The sequence below is a fragment of the Trachypithecus francoisi genome, unplaced genomic scaffold, assembly GCF_009764315.1.
Source record: "Trachypithecus francoisi isolate TF-2019V2 unplaced genomic scaffold, Tfra_2.0 Lachesis_group16, whole genome shotgun sequence".
Lineage (NCBI taxonomy): Eukaryota > Metazoa > Chordata > Mammalia > Primates > Cercopithecidae > Trachypithecus > Trachypithecus francoisi.
This window is the reverse complement of record NW_022681461.1, coordinates 51,585,571-51,602,838: the sequence shown is the minus strand read 5'-3', so window position 1 is coordinate 51,602,838 and position 17,268 is coordinate 51,585,571. Positions and strand designations below refer to the sequence as shown.

At 36.9% G+C, this 17,268-nt stretch overlaps 1 protein-coding gene across 10 annotated transcripts in view; it reads left to right on the top strand.

Moving 5' to 3' along the window:
* The first annotated feature begins 1,467 nt into the window (after positions 1-1,467).
* The window catches only part of IFNE (interferon epsilon), a 121,554-nt gene continuing 105,753 nt past the window's right edge, over positions 1,468-17,268 (top strand). For 2 of the 10 annotated variants that reach the window (XR_004443520.1, XR_004443515.1), the window contains exon 1: positions 3,530-3,663. Coding sequence is in view for 3 of the 10 variants with exons in the window: in XM_033237482.1 (XP_033093373.1) it covers positions 3,315-3,663 (349 nt within the window). In the remaining 7 variants the exon portion in view is untranslated. Of the gene's footprint in view, positions 3,664-7,720; positions 7,858-17,268 lie in introns of those variants that run through there. The other 8 variants (XR_004443519.1, XR_004443518.1, XM_033237482.1 and 5 more) reach the window with 7 other exon arrangements.

Genomic DNA, 17,268 nt, shown 5'->3' with positions numbered 1-17,268 from the left:
TTAACTATGAAACATTTCAAAATGATGCCAGATATTTATACACCCACCTTCTAGTTTGAACAGATAATAACATTTGCATAGATATTTATTGTGTTGTCTTTTTAGCATGTTTTTCTATATAAAGAACTACAAAATACTTTTTAGCAAGTTTTCTCTATGTAAACTTTTTATATATAAAGCTTTTCTATAACATGTCTACTATAAAGAAGATATTAAAATATTTGTCAATGTCATCAGAGTTAAATCACTTAAACTGAAATTATCTGCTAACCTCCACATAAAAGCTTATTAGAACTTAAAACCAAAAAATGCCAGAGACGTCTAAGAAATTCTTTCCCATGCTTCTTGCACCACTTCATTGTTCAAAAATAATACTAATAATAATCACCAGAATTTGGATTTGCTTATATGCAAAAACATTTCTAAATAAGTAAACTAAAAATGAAATGGAAAGCACATTTTGTATACTTTCTGTTAATAATTTATTTTATAATTATTATAAATGTTTATTTTGGAAAAAGATTGTTTTGGTGTTTCTACTCCCATTTGTCCTGTACTTCGTGTGTGTATGCATATGCACACACACACACACACATAATATCTTAAATACATATATTTAAACTTTAAATAAAATAAAGGTTGTATTCCACTCTCTTCTGAAAGTCCTTGATTGCCAGTGGATGTATAAAGATGTGATAACTAATACAGAACAAGTTTTATAGTACAGAAATTATTAATCACTAAAATAATCAATTAAGCTTTGTAAGTAATATATTTAGAAATAATTTAAATGCCGGTAGAAACTTTGACTTATTTATTCATTTTAGGGTACAACTAGAAAATGAGTGGTGGTTCATCTTTTACTTGCAGGTAAAGGTTGAGGAGGAAATTCTCACATTCAAGACGATGCTGCCATTATGATGAAGTAAGATGGAACAACAAGTTGCATGTGAAGTATCCTGGGCAAGCCCCTTTGATAGTTTTAGCTACAGATGCCTGTGTGTTTGCAATGTGGGCTTTTTATGGCTGTATTCTATTAGCTCTGGGTTTACTGTGATATTATGTATATTTGTCTTGGGCCAAACAGCTTGCTTGCCTCAACTGAAGTCTAAAACATACTATAGGCTTAAGACAGTTTTTGTTTGTCTATTTACTATTTGAGGTGAATTATCCCTTCTTTGGTTCTTTGCTATTCATCATATTATGATATATAATTTTGGCTATGCAATTGTACAATCTTTTCTATAATATTATTTTCGGCTTCTGTATAAAAGCTTAAAAATATGTTCCACAAATGAGATGCTTATGCTTGTTTATTCAATATTTTTTTCTGTTGGACTTTGGACAAAGTCTTGCCTAGTGGGACTCACATATAAGGAAAGCTTTTTTTTTCCTCCTTCTTCTTGTTACTCACAGAATTATGATGTTTAAAATAGCTATTTGAGTTCAATGATACTATACTTTCCCTAATAAATTTACAGTAATTTTTTTCACTTCAAAGAATGCTTTTTGAGTTTTCTATGAGTAGGTTTCACTAACTACATTTTTAAAAAGTCCTTAGCTCTGAGATTTACTCTTTTACATGTTAAGGTACATTTTTCATGATTTGTAAAATATTTGCTTTTTAAAAATACTATGACTGTTCATTTTAAAAATTCATTTTTCAAAATTTTCAGAAATTTTAATAGCAAGAATCTGTTTAATTTCATTTCTTTGTTTCTTGGTCAAGGTAGTCATATGGTTTGAGATTTCTCAGTTCTTTAAAATGGAGTTCATAAATTCAACCTGTTCTAAGCTAACTGTAGTGATTCGTAGCTGTTGTTTACTTAACACTATTAACCATTAAACACTACTGACCTCTCAACTCAAAACGTACACTTAGGTATAGGAAATACTATACAAACATTTTATTTAACCGTATCTTACGCAGAAAATTTTAAATTTGAATCTTTCTTATAGTCCTTGGGTTCAAATCTTCATGCAAATACAATTTGTATAATCAATTATATTTGATTTGTGTTTTCTAAAGTGGCTAAGGAAATGAGTACCAACTTATTAGTGAATATTTGATGAATATTTCTCGTTTTTGTCGAACAAATGACTATTTACGTAGAGATATATTTACTTCATTATCAATAAAATACCACTATTAACTGTGCTTCAACGCTCCCATCCCCGCCCTCCAACTCGTAGAGTATTTTTTGGTGGTAACTAGACTGACTTTTGCCAAAATTTAATTACATTCACAGAGAGAAATACAATTTCCCCCTTCAAATCCAGGTGAAAGGCTACCACGTTGGGCTTACAGAGGACATAGTTGAGTAGGTCAGCTAGAGCTTCTGGCTAGGTCATCTGGTCGGATTACCCTGCCATGTACCCCTCAATATTTACTTCCAGAGATAGGCAACTTACTATAGTCTTTATGTTTAAGGAATTCAAACACAAGTGAAAAGTATTGTGAAAGCATAAATATCTCTGCTTGTATACTACAGCACTGAATACGAAACCACATAGTACAATAAAAATAACTAACGATGGCCCATACATTTCACAAGGCGCTCTCATACACGGGAAGGGGCAGTGGAAAGGTTCAGAGAACCCAGGCTGTCCAAAAGAGGGCGAAATCAAATCTGGGCGCAGGTGGCATACACGGGAAGGGGCAGTGGAAAAGTTCAGAGCACCCTGGCTGTTCAAAAGAGGGCGAAATCAAATCTGGGCGCAGGTGGGTACCTGGAAAAATTTCTTGGTGGAGATGGCATCTGAGAGAGGCGTCGAAGCAAAGGGAGAGTTGAGGATAGGAGAGGTCACTCCAAATGGAATAACACCCCCATTTTCCAAATGCCAGTTATACCACGGGGCCTGTAATGCCGCCACGTTTCTAGAAGACCCCTAGAAGAGCAGGGGTCCGACCAAGGAGGAACTTCCGCTGTGCAATTTGCTAAGTTTGCATTCGGAGAGTAGAAGCGTGAGCTCTGGCTCTTGCAGGTGGACTCCCTCTCCCTTAACTCTGATTGCAAGAAGCTCCCACCCGCAAAGGGCTATTGTGCCAAAAGCGAGCGTAGTGGCCGCCGCTTCCCCCACAAAATTCCGTCACTCAGGAGCTGCGTTGCGGTGGAGAACCTGGGTCCCGTCCGGGCCCAAGGGAGGAGGGTCAGCACGGCCGCTCCCACAGCCCCGTCCAGGCGCCTCTTCCCTCCCCCTGCTTTCCGCAGCGGTCTCGGTGGCGGCGGCGGCTGGAGCGGGAGCCGGGGGCGGCGAGGGGCGGAGCCGGGGCGGAGCCACGGCGTTGGCTGCCCGGGCGGCGGCAGGTGTGGATGGGGCGAAGGTGCGGGAACGTCCACTCCCGCGCGTCCCTCGTGGGGGCCAGGGCTCGGGAACTGGAGCGGCCTCCCAGGAGGAGCTTCGTGAGCAGCTGCGACCTGCGCATAACTTGGAGCGCAGCCAGGGGCGCGCAGGTTCCACGTCCGGCGCCTGGAGAAAAAAGACGCGCGTCCCCGGCCCCGGCGCCGGAGCTGGCTGGGGGACCGCCTGGTCCCGGGCCAGACCTGGGAGGCGGTGTTCCGAGAGCCGCCTGGTCAGGGGTGCTGGGAGCGGGAAGCGGCCCCTGCGAGTGCGCTTGGGCGAGGCCGGGCGGCGCTTCTGACCTCCTACTCGGACCCTCAGGTAAGCTGGGAGAGCATTGGTCCCGCTGCGCGCGGAGCGGGCCGGGGACGCGTCCCTCACGGAGTTAAGGAGGCTTCGGGGCCTGGGCACACGGCAGTCGGCCCCCGAGTCTGAGGACCGCCGGCGCCCGCGGCGCCCAAACGAGGATGCTGCGGCGGGGTCCGGCGCATCCCGGAGCGCCAGCCGCCCTTGGCTCTTTGCGGAACCGCCGCCTCGTCTTGCCCAAATCTCGGGTAGTCATCCTGGCCCGATGTCCGAAGTCACAGGTCTGCTCTCTGTCCCTAAACCGCGAGGAAGGAGTTGTGTGTGTCTATGAGCGTGTTGGCAGAGAGCGCTTTCAGACAGCGATGTTTGAGTTGAGCTCATTTTACCACCTAAAATTACTGGCACTTTAAAACTTAACTCAGCTTCCCCTTCTTAAGAAATAGGAGAAATTAGGCTTGTGGTTTAGACCCGTTGCTAGTAGGATTAAAGTTTGTTTTTGCCCTATGCAGCTGAGAAAACGTTTTGTAAAATCCTGATTTTTCCAACAGTACTTCTAAAAGTGCCTCCGATTCTCTACCAAGACAATGGCAGTCATTAAAAAAACACAGCGGAAATGTTCACTTAGCGCGGCTTTGCTAGGAGAGAAGTTAAGGAAACCTTAGGCAAAAGTGACCCCTTAGTTGACACCTTACAGGACCGTTTTTGACCTTGCATTAGTGGTAATAGGACTAAGAATGACAGCTCAAGAACTATATCTGGTTTGGAACTGAGGCTGTGGCCAGACGCCCCTCACTTTCCGGGGACCTCCAGTTTCTAGAATCGGGCCTTTGAACTTCCTTATTGAAATCCTGGCAGCTTTGAAGTGAAATTAGGAAAATGATCCTATTTATTCGCTGGAGTTTATTACCTCTGCATTAAAGTGTTTCTCTCCTGGGCCAAAATTGAAACAATACTGTATTTCGCATTTTGTTTTAAATAAATTTTTACCAATTCAGGTAAAAATTGGATTTGAAAATGACAGTTAAGTCTAGGTTTATTTGTTGTCGAGTTTTATATGGGGGGCTGACTTTTAAGTTATTTTTTAAAGTCCAATCCTGGTTATTTTTCATTGTCTTCAGAGGTTAATCTTTAGGTGAGAACTTTATCTTGATTTTAAGGCAAAAAATCAAAAAAGGCAGTGATTTAAGTCACCCAAAGAACTATAGTTCCTCCTTTCTCTTTTTTTCCTTGAGACAGAGCTTCCTGAAAATTGGGCAGCTGCTTTAATGTTAGCATGTAAAAAATGTTACAAGTTGAATTTTGGGCCCTAAAATGGAAAATTTTGATTTGTGTTTGTTTTAATAGAATTGTTCGATGTTATGGAATTATCAGCTTGGAGTGTTTATTTTCTGTTTATACCATATTACTACTTTATTGTACATGTGAATATTGCTTAGATGATAGGTAAATGTGGAGAGAAATCAGGGTCTTTAATAAAATACGGAATTACTGGATGAATTTTTATAATTTATAGTCTTATAAATTCTGAAAAGTGTATAACAGAGTTAACGTGTTTGACCTATAATGTGCATTTTTGGCCCTTTTTGGAATTTTAAATGAGAAGGGAGGCATGAAATGCTTTATTCTGTATTTAAGCATCTTTTTAGAAGTGGAAATAAATTGGAGGATCACTTTTATGTACCGTGTAATAGCTAGATAGCTATTATAGAGCCTATAACAAATGCTTGAGGAAGTAAAATTAGAACGTAGTATAAAATTGTGTGTTATATTTTTACAGTTTCAAGGAGATTACATACTTATAAATTTCGTATCCTCAAGTGAAGAGTATTGAACGGAATAAAATAGAATTTTTCTGCATACTATGTTTTTCTCAGATTGAAAAAAATAGTCATCTTGGTTTGCTTAAAAAACTAAGCTATAGTTAAATTTGGTTGGTACCTATTTGGGATAATTAAAAATACTTTAATTCATATGCTTTAACAATTCTTTTCTTCAGTAACAGGTTTTTGTAAGAAATGTTTTACTTGAAACATTGACATTTAATGACAGATATTAAATTTTTCATATAATTGCCAAAATTTTTTCTTCATTGTGTGTGTGTAGGTAGCTTTGGCATATAAACATCGTGGGTTCTCTAAACAAATTTTAACTGTAAAAAAGCAAGAGATGCAATCCAAGATTATTAACATTTGAGGAATGAAATCCAGCTTTAACATAAAATGGCCTTTTGAAGACACTGTAAAATACATATAATGATAGGATTCTTAGAGAGCAATGTTTTTGGTAGTTCTTTTAATCATAAAATGAATTAGCAAGAGAATTGATACTTATGCTTGAACAGCTTCTTGATTTCGCAACTATTTCCTTAGAAATGATCTCCCAAGTGATTCAGGAATGTTTATGGAAGTGAGGAAGAAAAAAACAGCTTTTGTTGAATCTAGGGTAGGTCAGTCTTAACTAAAAAACAGCAAAATTTGATCTTTGTGTTATAAACTGTAGTTTCACTGAGGACTTCTTAACTATGTCATCTTTTTAAATACGATTAAGTGTTTAGAGAGTAAGTCAGTTATTTTATTTGTACAATGTAAGTGCTTACTGTATTATGCTAGTTGTAAGTATTGGTGGCCTTTTTGTTTTGCAAAATTTATTGAAGTAGAAATGATGTGGATTTTTTTCTCCACATCTTTTGTGAGAGGGCAGTCCAGGAAATTATTAAAATAATTTTGGGAAGAGTCTAGATGAAGGGGAAAAATCGATTGTATATATGTGTGCTGGTTTGCAATAGGAAGGGGAGTAAAAAGAGTCTGAGAACAAAACTTACTTTCAGACTTCCTAGAAGTTTCTGCTTTATTGTGTAATTGAATTTTTTTTTGCCAGGATGTAGTTATTGGTTGTACTAAAATACAGCAGACAACAGAAAAAAATAAATCTCATTTGAAAATCCTTACTCATAGCTTTATCGAATACAAAACTTACTCTATTTTGTCTAAATACCAGCTTCCAAGCTAGTCAGTATTAATTTAGAAGCCAATTTCTAAATTAAATGTGCTACAAAAAATTGATTAAGTAATTTCCATTTAAGAGCAATGTCCAAATAGCACTGATTCTTTAAGTAAAACAATAATTATATTAATAAAAATTATACTTTTAGCAGGGGAGAAATGCCCTTTTTATTGGCCTTGGAAACATTTACGCTTAGCAGTTTGAGGCCCAGTTTCCATTTCTGTGATTGTGCTGCCTCTGATAAAGGATCCACTACTGAGCGATGAAAGATTGTATAGAGAAACTTAATAAAACCTGCTACATGGGTTGATCATAGTTCTGCCTGATAAGCCTGTGTCCATATGAATCAGAGCCAGTAAAGAAGTTCTGAATCTTAATTCCCCACAGCTCTTTTACATTGAGTCCTGTGAGTTAGCACTAGTGAAGGGAGTCCCCTTCTCTGCCATTTGTAAAGCCAACTTCATGATCCGCAGCAAATCAAACCCACGAAATGTTTTAGTCTTGTCCAATTCAGCTTTACTTCCTTGCCAGGGGCATAACAGTTGAAGTTAAAAGACTTAGACCCAAATGGGAAAATTAGTGCCATTTGTGTATAGGCAGTAGCCTTATTCATACTACTTTCAGCCTAATTAGAAAAAAATAAAGTATGATTTGATTGTAAGTCCTCCAGGGTAGGTAGCATGTAGGGGAGTGTGGCTCAAGAATCTACTAAGTTTTTCGCTTATTTTGAATTATTAAGAATTTGCGTTGTAGTTCTCTTTTTTGTTTTACTTCTATAGAGTGCTTCTACAATTTGGAAGAGGGAAAAAGTACAATAAAATGGCAAATATTAAAGTGACCGAGAAGGCATAGCATTGGTTACAGAAAGGTTCTTTTACTTCTCCTTAGGTAATTCTCTTTTGGTTTTCTTCTTTGTATTTTAAATCTAGGTTCTTTGCTTAGAGGTAATTTTGATTCTGAGGAGGGTAGCAGGAAAGGAAAATGAACTGCATCTAAAAACCAGTGTAATCTGACAACTGACGTCTTATCTCTGCCAAATTTCAGGTGGACTTGGGCCACATTAGTAAATTGGATATGTATAAAATAAGACAAAGAAATTGTCTCAGAAAGTCCTGCTCCTGAAGCTTCTAGTATGTGAGGTGAAACTATTTTAGAGTCCAAGGCTCGAATACAAGCAAAGGATTGATTTCCCCAAAAGTCAAATTGGTAAGATCTTTCTATCTAAAATAACTTGAGATTTTTGAATTATAGCACATGTTGGAGTAGAAATTCCAGTTATAAAGTCATTATTGAATGATAATCCTGGGGAGTTTTGGTACTTTTTTGCTTCTTTAAACCTCACTGATAAACCTTTTACTGATTATCTCAACTTCATTAACTAAATAAAAAATTTCATATAAGAAGCAATGGACTAAAGCATTAAAAGTGTGAGTTCTCTGAAGTAAAATCCACATAAAGTAAATGAAGCTTTTAAAATTAGGATTTAAGTAGCTTTTAATTAGAGTGGGTTTTCAAGTAACTAACTGGTAATATTGTCACTTGACATTTTCTTTTCATATTCTGTGCCATGACTCAAACTCATTTCCTTTTTACAGGTGAGGTAGATTAAATTTGAAAACAAACACACAAACCCAAGCTTTTTTGCAGCCAGACTTTAATAATTTTATAACATTGCTGAATGTTTCCTAGCACGTTAATAATGATACAATTTTAGATTGCTTTTTATGCTTTTGGATTTGGGATTGTATAACAGAATGAAAACTGCAACATTAATTCACTTTTCAAATGAATATGTTTATGCAAATTAAATGGAGGTCGTGAAAAACAGTAGCTTGAATTGTAATTCAAAGTAAAAATTACAGGTTAATACCTGGACTGATATGTGTTAAGTAGTTTTCTAATTGCTTCTAATAATCAAATAATTAGAATTTTATCGTGACTTTTTAATCTCTGGAAACAAATTTCTAGTTTTTATATGAGGAAAAATTTAATGACATATTAATGTTATTAAGTATTAAATAATATGAGCCAAAAGATATTTTCTTTCAATACCCAGAAATGACTGAAAATATTTTTGTAGACAAAAGAAGACGATATGGAAAGGTAATGGAAAGAGATATAAAAGACTACCCAACTAGATTGTTTTTTAAAGAATAAATCTTTAGTATAATTTTTATTTTTGCTGCTAAGAGATTTTCAAATTCTGGAAAAATAGCCATAAATCTTATGAACTGACAAAGAAGATCAAAACATTTTAAAGATTCAATTTCCTTTTAAAATAAATATATTTATCAATTGGTCAAAGCTAATGTTCTGCATTTTCTTTTGTAAATTAACACACTGTCAAAAGGAAACAAACAAAAATGGAGAGCTAATTATAGCCCAGTTAAGAATAATTTAAAAAACAGATTTATTTGAAAAGTAAATCTTCCTGTTGAAGATAGAGTTCATTTTGCTAATCATAAGTATTGGTGGCCTTTTTGTTTTTCGAAATTTATTGAAACAGAAATGATAAGACTACATATTTCAGAATAATGGGCAAGTTACTATGTGTTAGATAGTTCTATTAGCTAACCTATAAACATAACTTTTACTGGAAATATTAAAATATACATGGAAATAAAATATTAAAATATAAACAGAGCCAAATAATTGATTATCATCTACTTTGATTTCAGAACACATCAAAAATATTAACTAGAACTAACACAAAACTGTTTTCTAAAACTGCCCGGGTGTCAGCTTCATCCAAATCTTTTGTTCACAAGTAAATATTAAAATAAAATGCATCCAACTCTTCTGATTGTTAAAGCAGTGATAACAATTATAGCTCTTTCTGTTGATCATTTCCTGGGTTCCGTGCTTTACTTATATTACCGCAGATAAGCTTCAAATAACCCTCCCGTCTAAGCGCCATGATTGTTCTTATTTTACAGACAAGAAAACTGGCCTAGTGAGATTAAAGGGGTCAGACAGCTAATAAATGGTGTAGTACTAGGACTCCAACCCAAGTCTTTCCTATTTTTATGTCTCTGCTCTTAATTACTTTGTTATATATCACATTAATTAAGCAGAATATCTGTGGAACTCTTCTTGAAACCTGTTTGGGAGTCATTTTTACAGCGTTTTGAATGTCCTCAGCTATAACACGTATTTTAATTTTAATTTTTAGAATTAATTCACAGTCCTTCATGTCCAAGTCTGGCAAAACACACAGATGGTGTAGGTAGTAATTAATGTTTGACCAAAAGAAGCAGGTAGTGTCTTTAAAGTACTAAATCTGATACTTAAATTTTCTCTGAAGATCATACTAAAAGAACCATATAGATCATTGTTTTTAGAGCCATGGCACTTGAATTGGAATATAAGTATAGTCTTTGAGGCACCTAACCCAAAACTGGTGTTCATTGAACATTTCTTAAAACAATGAATGAGACAAGGAATAGAAGGATAATATGTCTTTGCCTATGAAAATTCTAAAATGGCTTGTGAAATATAGTAACAAGTATGGGTAGCTTACCATTAAAAATGGTAATTCCCTCTTTATTATTATCACACCTGACCTTTGGCGTGGATATATAGATCTTGTATGTGGATATAAAGTTGGTTGAAGTTGTGGACTTGAGAGAGAACTGTCAGAGCCAGCCATAATTAAGACATGTGCTGAAACAAGATTTCATGGAACTGAATTCACAAGAGAAAAAGTAAAAGCCAAAGAGTAAGGTGGAAATGGTGCTTTGCTGGTCCTAGTATTAGAGGGAGGGATCTGGGTTCCCATGCTGAATCTCTAGTGTTTACTCCCATGTGGTTTTGGGTGAGTTGTCTGGGCTCTCAGTACGTAAACTGAGGACCCACTTCCGGGCTACCTAAGTTTTTAAAATCTTAAAGTTCTCCTTGCTAAGTTTCACGGGACTGCTGTTACTGTAACTCTTCTAGGGGGCTTACGGGAACTCCACATGCGAGGACACTGCCATTCCATACACACACACACACACACACACACACACACACACAGAGGCATCCATATCCAGGTGATGCACTACCTGGACCTATGCTTTCCCTTTGGCACTAGTCTACCTTCGCTCTCAGGGCTTCCCCACTGCCTTCTATCCCAGAAGGCAGACGAAGTTGGAACTAGTTTTTATTTTGTGGTGGTTAATGATCCTGCACTCCTAAATAGGGTAAATTGCAAAGGCTCATATTTTGCAGTGTCTGAAATTCAGCATAGGGACACAATAAAAGAACCAAAACAGAGGACTAAACAGTGAACAGAGTCAGTTTGCAAATGAAACAAAACAATGATTAAAATGCAAAGAAACAAAAGGAGCTTTAATAGCAAAAACATTGATATCAGAATAAGTTCAAAGGTCAAAGCAAAAAGGTTAAAGACAAAACTAGACAAATTTATATGAGAAATTTTATAATGGAAAATGGCTTTTAAATAGTAAAAGTAATTAAAGCTTTAGATTTTTAAAATCAGAATTTTTCTTTTGGGCCTCACCAGAACAGAGTGGTTATATTCTAGGAAAGCAAAGCTTGTGCATGTGGGGAGAGATTGAGAACAGGATGATGTAAAACAACATTCTGGGACACCACCAAAGACAACCAAACCTCAACATTTTGAAAGAGATTCTGGACAAAAGAATATTCCAAAGAAGTTTGAAAAAAGAAAGCCATTGTCTCTTTTTGTGTCTGAAAATGAAAAACAGGGACTACATAGATTTACATTCATCCGAAACATAAGGCATCAAAAGAAAAAAAAACGAACGAGTTTGTCATCAGAAATAGAGTTGATGGAACCTGTGGAATTCTAGAAAATGACACTAGTTTATGCATAGTCATGTATGAGAGTGAACTATGAGGAAATGAGCAGCTATTGCTTATCAGTTACCACGGCCTGTTCAATCTAAGCAGTACCTTGGTCAAGAGGGTTGCTGAGGATAGAAGAGGCTTGGTGTACACCTTGGTTTCTCCCTCCCTGACCCCAAGATTACAGATGCCGTGCAGAGTCATGAAATGGGTATGGACTTTAATGGTATTAAAAGAAAGTGTAACCTATATGTACACTGGCTACTCTTCCAGAGTAAAAGATTCCAGTTATACAATTTAAAATATCTTAAGGTTATAATATGAAGACATTGTGCCCTGGACAATACGAGGCTTACTCATGTCACTTTGTATCCCAGAAAAGTACATCTCTGTCATGCATGGAGAATTCAGGCCAGACTCTACCAGTGCACTCAGAGGGAGGAAGAGCATAGTGAATGACAAACAGTACACATACCCTACAGTTTCAATACCTTCCTGGCACCTGTCAATGATGGCTGAACGATAAGGAAGTATAAAACACTTATTTGGAAACCCAAACGAAAAGATAAATGTTTGTATTTAATTTTTACATTTTATTTTGTATTTTGCTGTCGTGCATTTGACTTATCAAAAATGGCAATAACTGAGATGACTCTGCTCCCACTGGCCTTTGTTTAAACTGTCAGCACTCACTGGATGCCTAATATATGTGCATTTTTCTCCCCAAATAGAGTTTTAGTTCCTTGAGGTAGCAATCCTTTCTTGCCATATTCTCTGCTGATTTTATTTAGCACCTAAAAGATAACTGAGGAGATTATACTCGTCTACACTTTAAGTAGTTGAGATTTTTTAAAAATTGCACCATATTGTTCTTTGCTAGCTTTGCTTTCTGTTTCAAAAGTTAGACTGCAGTTGCAAAAACACAACAGATAAGGCTAGTTTTTATATCACTTTGATCTTGATTTCCCACATTGGATATTTGAGCTTCTTTAGTAATGGGAATTTGGGGAGCATAATCATCCTGAGAATTGTCATAGCTCTTTATTTTGCTTGACCCTGGTGTCCTTGACATCTGACAGTGCAAGTCTTTGAGTTCTGCAGTGGTATGCTACAACCAGGAGCATCAGAGAAGCTGAGACTTTCTGATCTGGAAGGGCCCCCCCCCCTTTTTTTTTTCGTTGGTGATCACTGAGGCCAAGGAAAGTCAAGGGACTTATCCAGCTTCATGGCACATAAGTGATAGACTCAAGAGCTGAATTCTGTTTATAGATTCTCAGTATATGCCCTTTCACCACACCAGCCTTTCCCTAAAAGTGTGTTCAGTCCTGCAAGATTCTGCATAGGATTCTTTGGTCAGATCAATGTGAAATTCTGCATGTTCTATATTTTTTGCTTATTAGAGATTCCAAGCATTTCCACAACAAAGAAACTTGTCTGATTTTAACTTACCATTTTCCAAGTTTATTTTTAACACAGAATCCTTTTTCATTCCAAGAATTCACCTAATAAAGAGTCATGCTTCATGGTGGTAAGCTTTGATGGTGATGATGCTGGTGGTGATAACAATGATATTTATTTAGCACCTACTTATGTCATAGGCATGGTTTTAAATGCTTTACATTAATCAGACTCATGTAATCCCCACAACACAGTGAAGAGGCACTATAATCATCTTTATTTTATAGATGAGGAGACAGGATCAGAGGGTCAGCTGGAGTATAGTAGTTGTGTGTCCAAGAAATATTGTTGCACTGTAAACCAGGGTTTCTCAGCCTTGGTACTATTGACATTGTGCCCACATAATGTCTTGTTATGAGGGGCTGTCCTGTGCATTGTTGGATGTTTAGCAGCATCTCTGTCTTTTACCCAGTAGTGTCAGCCAAAAATGTCTCCAGACATTGCCAGATGTTCCCTAAATTGTTCCTGGTTGAGAACTAAAGTTATAACAAAAATATGCTTTTTTTGAAAAACCTTAGTGACTTTTACAGTGACTCATGGTCATGATTGGGCAAATTACACATTGCAGGTTTTGTGACTACGTCAAGCAGCGTACACTTGCGTGGGGGTGGATGTGAGTTAAACTTGACCCATACTGTTCTTTTCTGCTTCATTTCCTTACACTACTTCTGCTGAGAGCCAAAAGGCCAAAATTGTTGATTCTGCCTTCAAAGTCTTTTAACTGCCCGATGCACACACCCCCAATTTATATTGTTTCCATTTTTTATTTCCCCTTGGACGTGACCAATATAAACACACACACACACACGCACACACACACACACACACACACGAGAGAGAGTCCTGTTTTTTCTCTGTGTCTTAGAGGACTTAACGTATCTGAATTACTCTATAGTAAGAACTTATGTCAGAGCCAAGATTAACAGCTGCCAAGAAAAACATACCCAGCAATGAATAACTCACAAAGATTTGGCAAAGAAAAAGTAAAGTTATGTGATGAAGTATATTACTAAGTTATAGGGTTTTATTTTTCCAGCATGATAACTTGTTAAAGTCACACACTTCAAATGGGTTTGAGGCTTCTGGTCATTGTTTCTTTGTAATTTAATATGCCATTTTTTTTTTTTTTTGAGACGGAGTCTCACTCTGTCGCTCAGGCTGGAGTGCAGTGGCCGGATCTCAGCTCACTGCAAGCTCCGTGTCCTGGGTTTACGCCATTCTCCTGCCTCAGCCTCCCGAGTAGCTGGGATTACAGGCGCTCGCCACCTCGCCCGGCTAGTTTTTTGTATTTTTTAGTAGAGACGGGGTTTCACCGAGTTAGCCAGGATGGTCTGACCTCGTGATCCGCCCGTCTCGGCCTCCCAAAGTGCTGGGATTACAGGCTTGAGCCACCGCGTCCGGCCTAATATGCCATTTTTAAACTAGGTATTTCATTGCTCTTTATTATACCTCAGTTGCTCTTAATATGCCATTTTTAAGAGCAACTGAGGTATAATAAAGAGCAATGAAATACCTAGTTTAAAATCCTGGCTCTGCCAAGCATTTACTAATTGTGTGACCTCACTTCTTTTTTTCTAAGTGTTTGGTTTCCCACCAGTAAAATGGGTTGATGATATGAAACTAGTTATATTGTTGAAGGGTTGAAATAAGAAAATATATGCACTAATATGCAGTCCAGGTTTTGGCAGGTCCTTCCTTCCTGTTATCAAGGGACTCTATCATGATTTGTAATCTTTTTTGGTAATTCCTTAAGTGTAAACTAATTGTTTTTGAAAATAACAGAGGTACCATCAAGTAGCCTAGTGCAGGTAACTCTTATTAAAAGGTGGAATTTGGAGAGCAGGGAGGGTACATACAGTACTCAAAGTGATTGAATTTTGAAAGCTTTATATTTAAAGATAGCAAAGTAGCCAAAGGACAGAGTGCAAGGAGCTACAGAGGGCCTTCAGAAACCTAAGCTTACCCTCTGATCTTCTTAGTATCCGTTTACTGATTCACCTCTTAGTGGATATTTGAGTGCCCACTCTGTTCTGGATGCTCTGCAAGCACTGGGGGTACAAAGAGTGCAAAATAATAAAAAGAGCTACTCTGTCCTCATAAAACTTAGGTGGTGACTGTGTTGCAACTTTAATTGATACTCGCTGCTTGGAATGCTTGTTTGAAATGGGTTCTGAAGCTTGGCTGAACTTGCTGGAAAGAATACTGGGATTTATGAATAATATGCCATGGGCAAGGAGATTTGATAGTCTTCTGGTATAATCTTTTTCAAAATGTGGATCTGATTCATTAGTGTATCATGAAGTTAGTTTTGTGGGTCACCATGAGTATTACTTAAGAAGTTAAATAGACATAGAGAAATATCATAGTGCATTGCACATAGTGACAAGTCTTGCTTTGTAAAAGTTTTGTTTTAGTTATGTATGTATTGTGTACCAGGTCAGGATGTAAAATGCATATCCTACAATGGTTCATGTAAAAAATTGAGTCTAGTGGCTATATGAACTCCTACGCCTTTCTCTCTACATTCAAACTTTTTAGTTTTTTTTTTTTTCTGAAATTACAGGACACATTTCATAGTTTGAGCCCTATTAATCCAAAATATAGAATGGCATATTCATTCTAGTAGCATTCTTCAATATGCGATATGTTTATCCTTTGAGTCTACTTTTATTAGAGTCTTTATAGTTTGTTTGGGATGGTTAATAATTATATTTATAGTCAGTTCTGGTGGGAGGCAAAAATATTCAAGTATTTAGAAACTTAGGCACTGGAGTAACACTTGCTTTCCAATATAGACCATACCACTTTACAGTGATGCTTTTTTACTGGAGGGCCAGATGATCATATACACGTGGCAGAATTTGTAGAAACAGTATTAAACATAGAAAGTAAAAATGTGTGTATATTGCAGGTATTGGGAGCATGTCCACTGTGAATGGTTAGGAACTGCAAGCCCTATTTTATTACTTGATCTTTATTATAGATTTTGTATTTCTTGTAAGAAGTCTCACTGAAGACTTGTTTTTATACTTTTCCGAATTGGTTAAATGAAGCTATTAGACTATCCTATCTAGTTTAATAAAGGTTCCATCCAAATTTTCATATCCTATGACTCAATTATTCTTTCTTCAATTGGATTGTGATCTACAGTGTCCCTCTTAACTTTTCTTCTAATGGGTTATCTTGAAGGCTTTTCAGCTTCCAGTTGGCTTGAGTGGTAACTATACTTCCAGTTAGAACATGAGCAAAAATCGATGCTCTGTTCCTGACACTTTTAATCCCTACCTCCTAAAATCCGTGGCTGTAGGGAGATCCCTTGTCTGTTTCCTCAAGAATTGCTGAAAGTAGGACTTCTTTTTGAGAAGTAATTTACAAAGTGCCAAGTGACAAGCCATACTTGCATGTGAACACAAAGTGATGTTATCTTTATCCAAACGTGTACCTGTTGTGGCATGCACTTTACAAAAACAGCCAGAAAAATGCACTTCAGTTAATGGACACTTTAAAAGAGTGTTCATTCATTTGGCTTACTGAGAAGGACCAACTCAGAAATGACCCTGATTGCCTAAGAGGAATATGCCACACCATGATTTCTCTAACCATTTCAAGAGTTTGCTGCCCTTGATCCCTGAATGATTTTGATGTGTATTTTCTGTTCCATTCCTCTGTAGGTTGGCATTAACCTGTCTAACCATACATAGCTTTGCTGGACTTTTTATATGAAAGTTTTCTGCTTGGTTAGTCACGAGTTTAAAATACTTGAGAATACTGACTTTAGGGGAAGGTTTTGAAATTGCCACCTTGCATGTTGTAGAACACTTTATCACTACAGTTAAAATTGTAGGGGTTACTCATTGAGGAATAACACAAAAGATATTTCAGTAACACAGAAGACAGCAATTTTATTATCTTCCTGGACTTGGGGATACTTTTATCAATTAATTTCAGACTGCAGTATTTTAAATTATTGAAATTTATGAATACTTAATTTTACCTTTTAAGAGTTACTAATTCAGAAGTGTGATCTTTTAATACATATGATATGAAATGCTTACAGATTTACTGACAAAATACTGCAATTATGAGTCCTAATGGAGTAAATGCTTTTAAAAATTGTATTCACTTAGCCAGCTGTGTTCTGCCTTTATACTGTTAATATTATTTTTCTCAGATTGTTATAAGGAATGAGCTTTCATTAAATCTTTGGACACTAGATTATAAATTTAGGAATACCCTGCAAGATACAGAAAAGACTAAATAAATAATAGTATGCAAAAATCAAAATTAGTCTTTAAATAGACCTACGGAAAATTAATAATGTTTTAATTTACTTTAAAGCTGTTGGCTCAT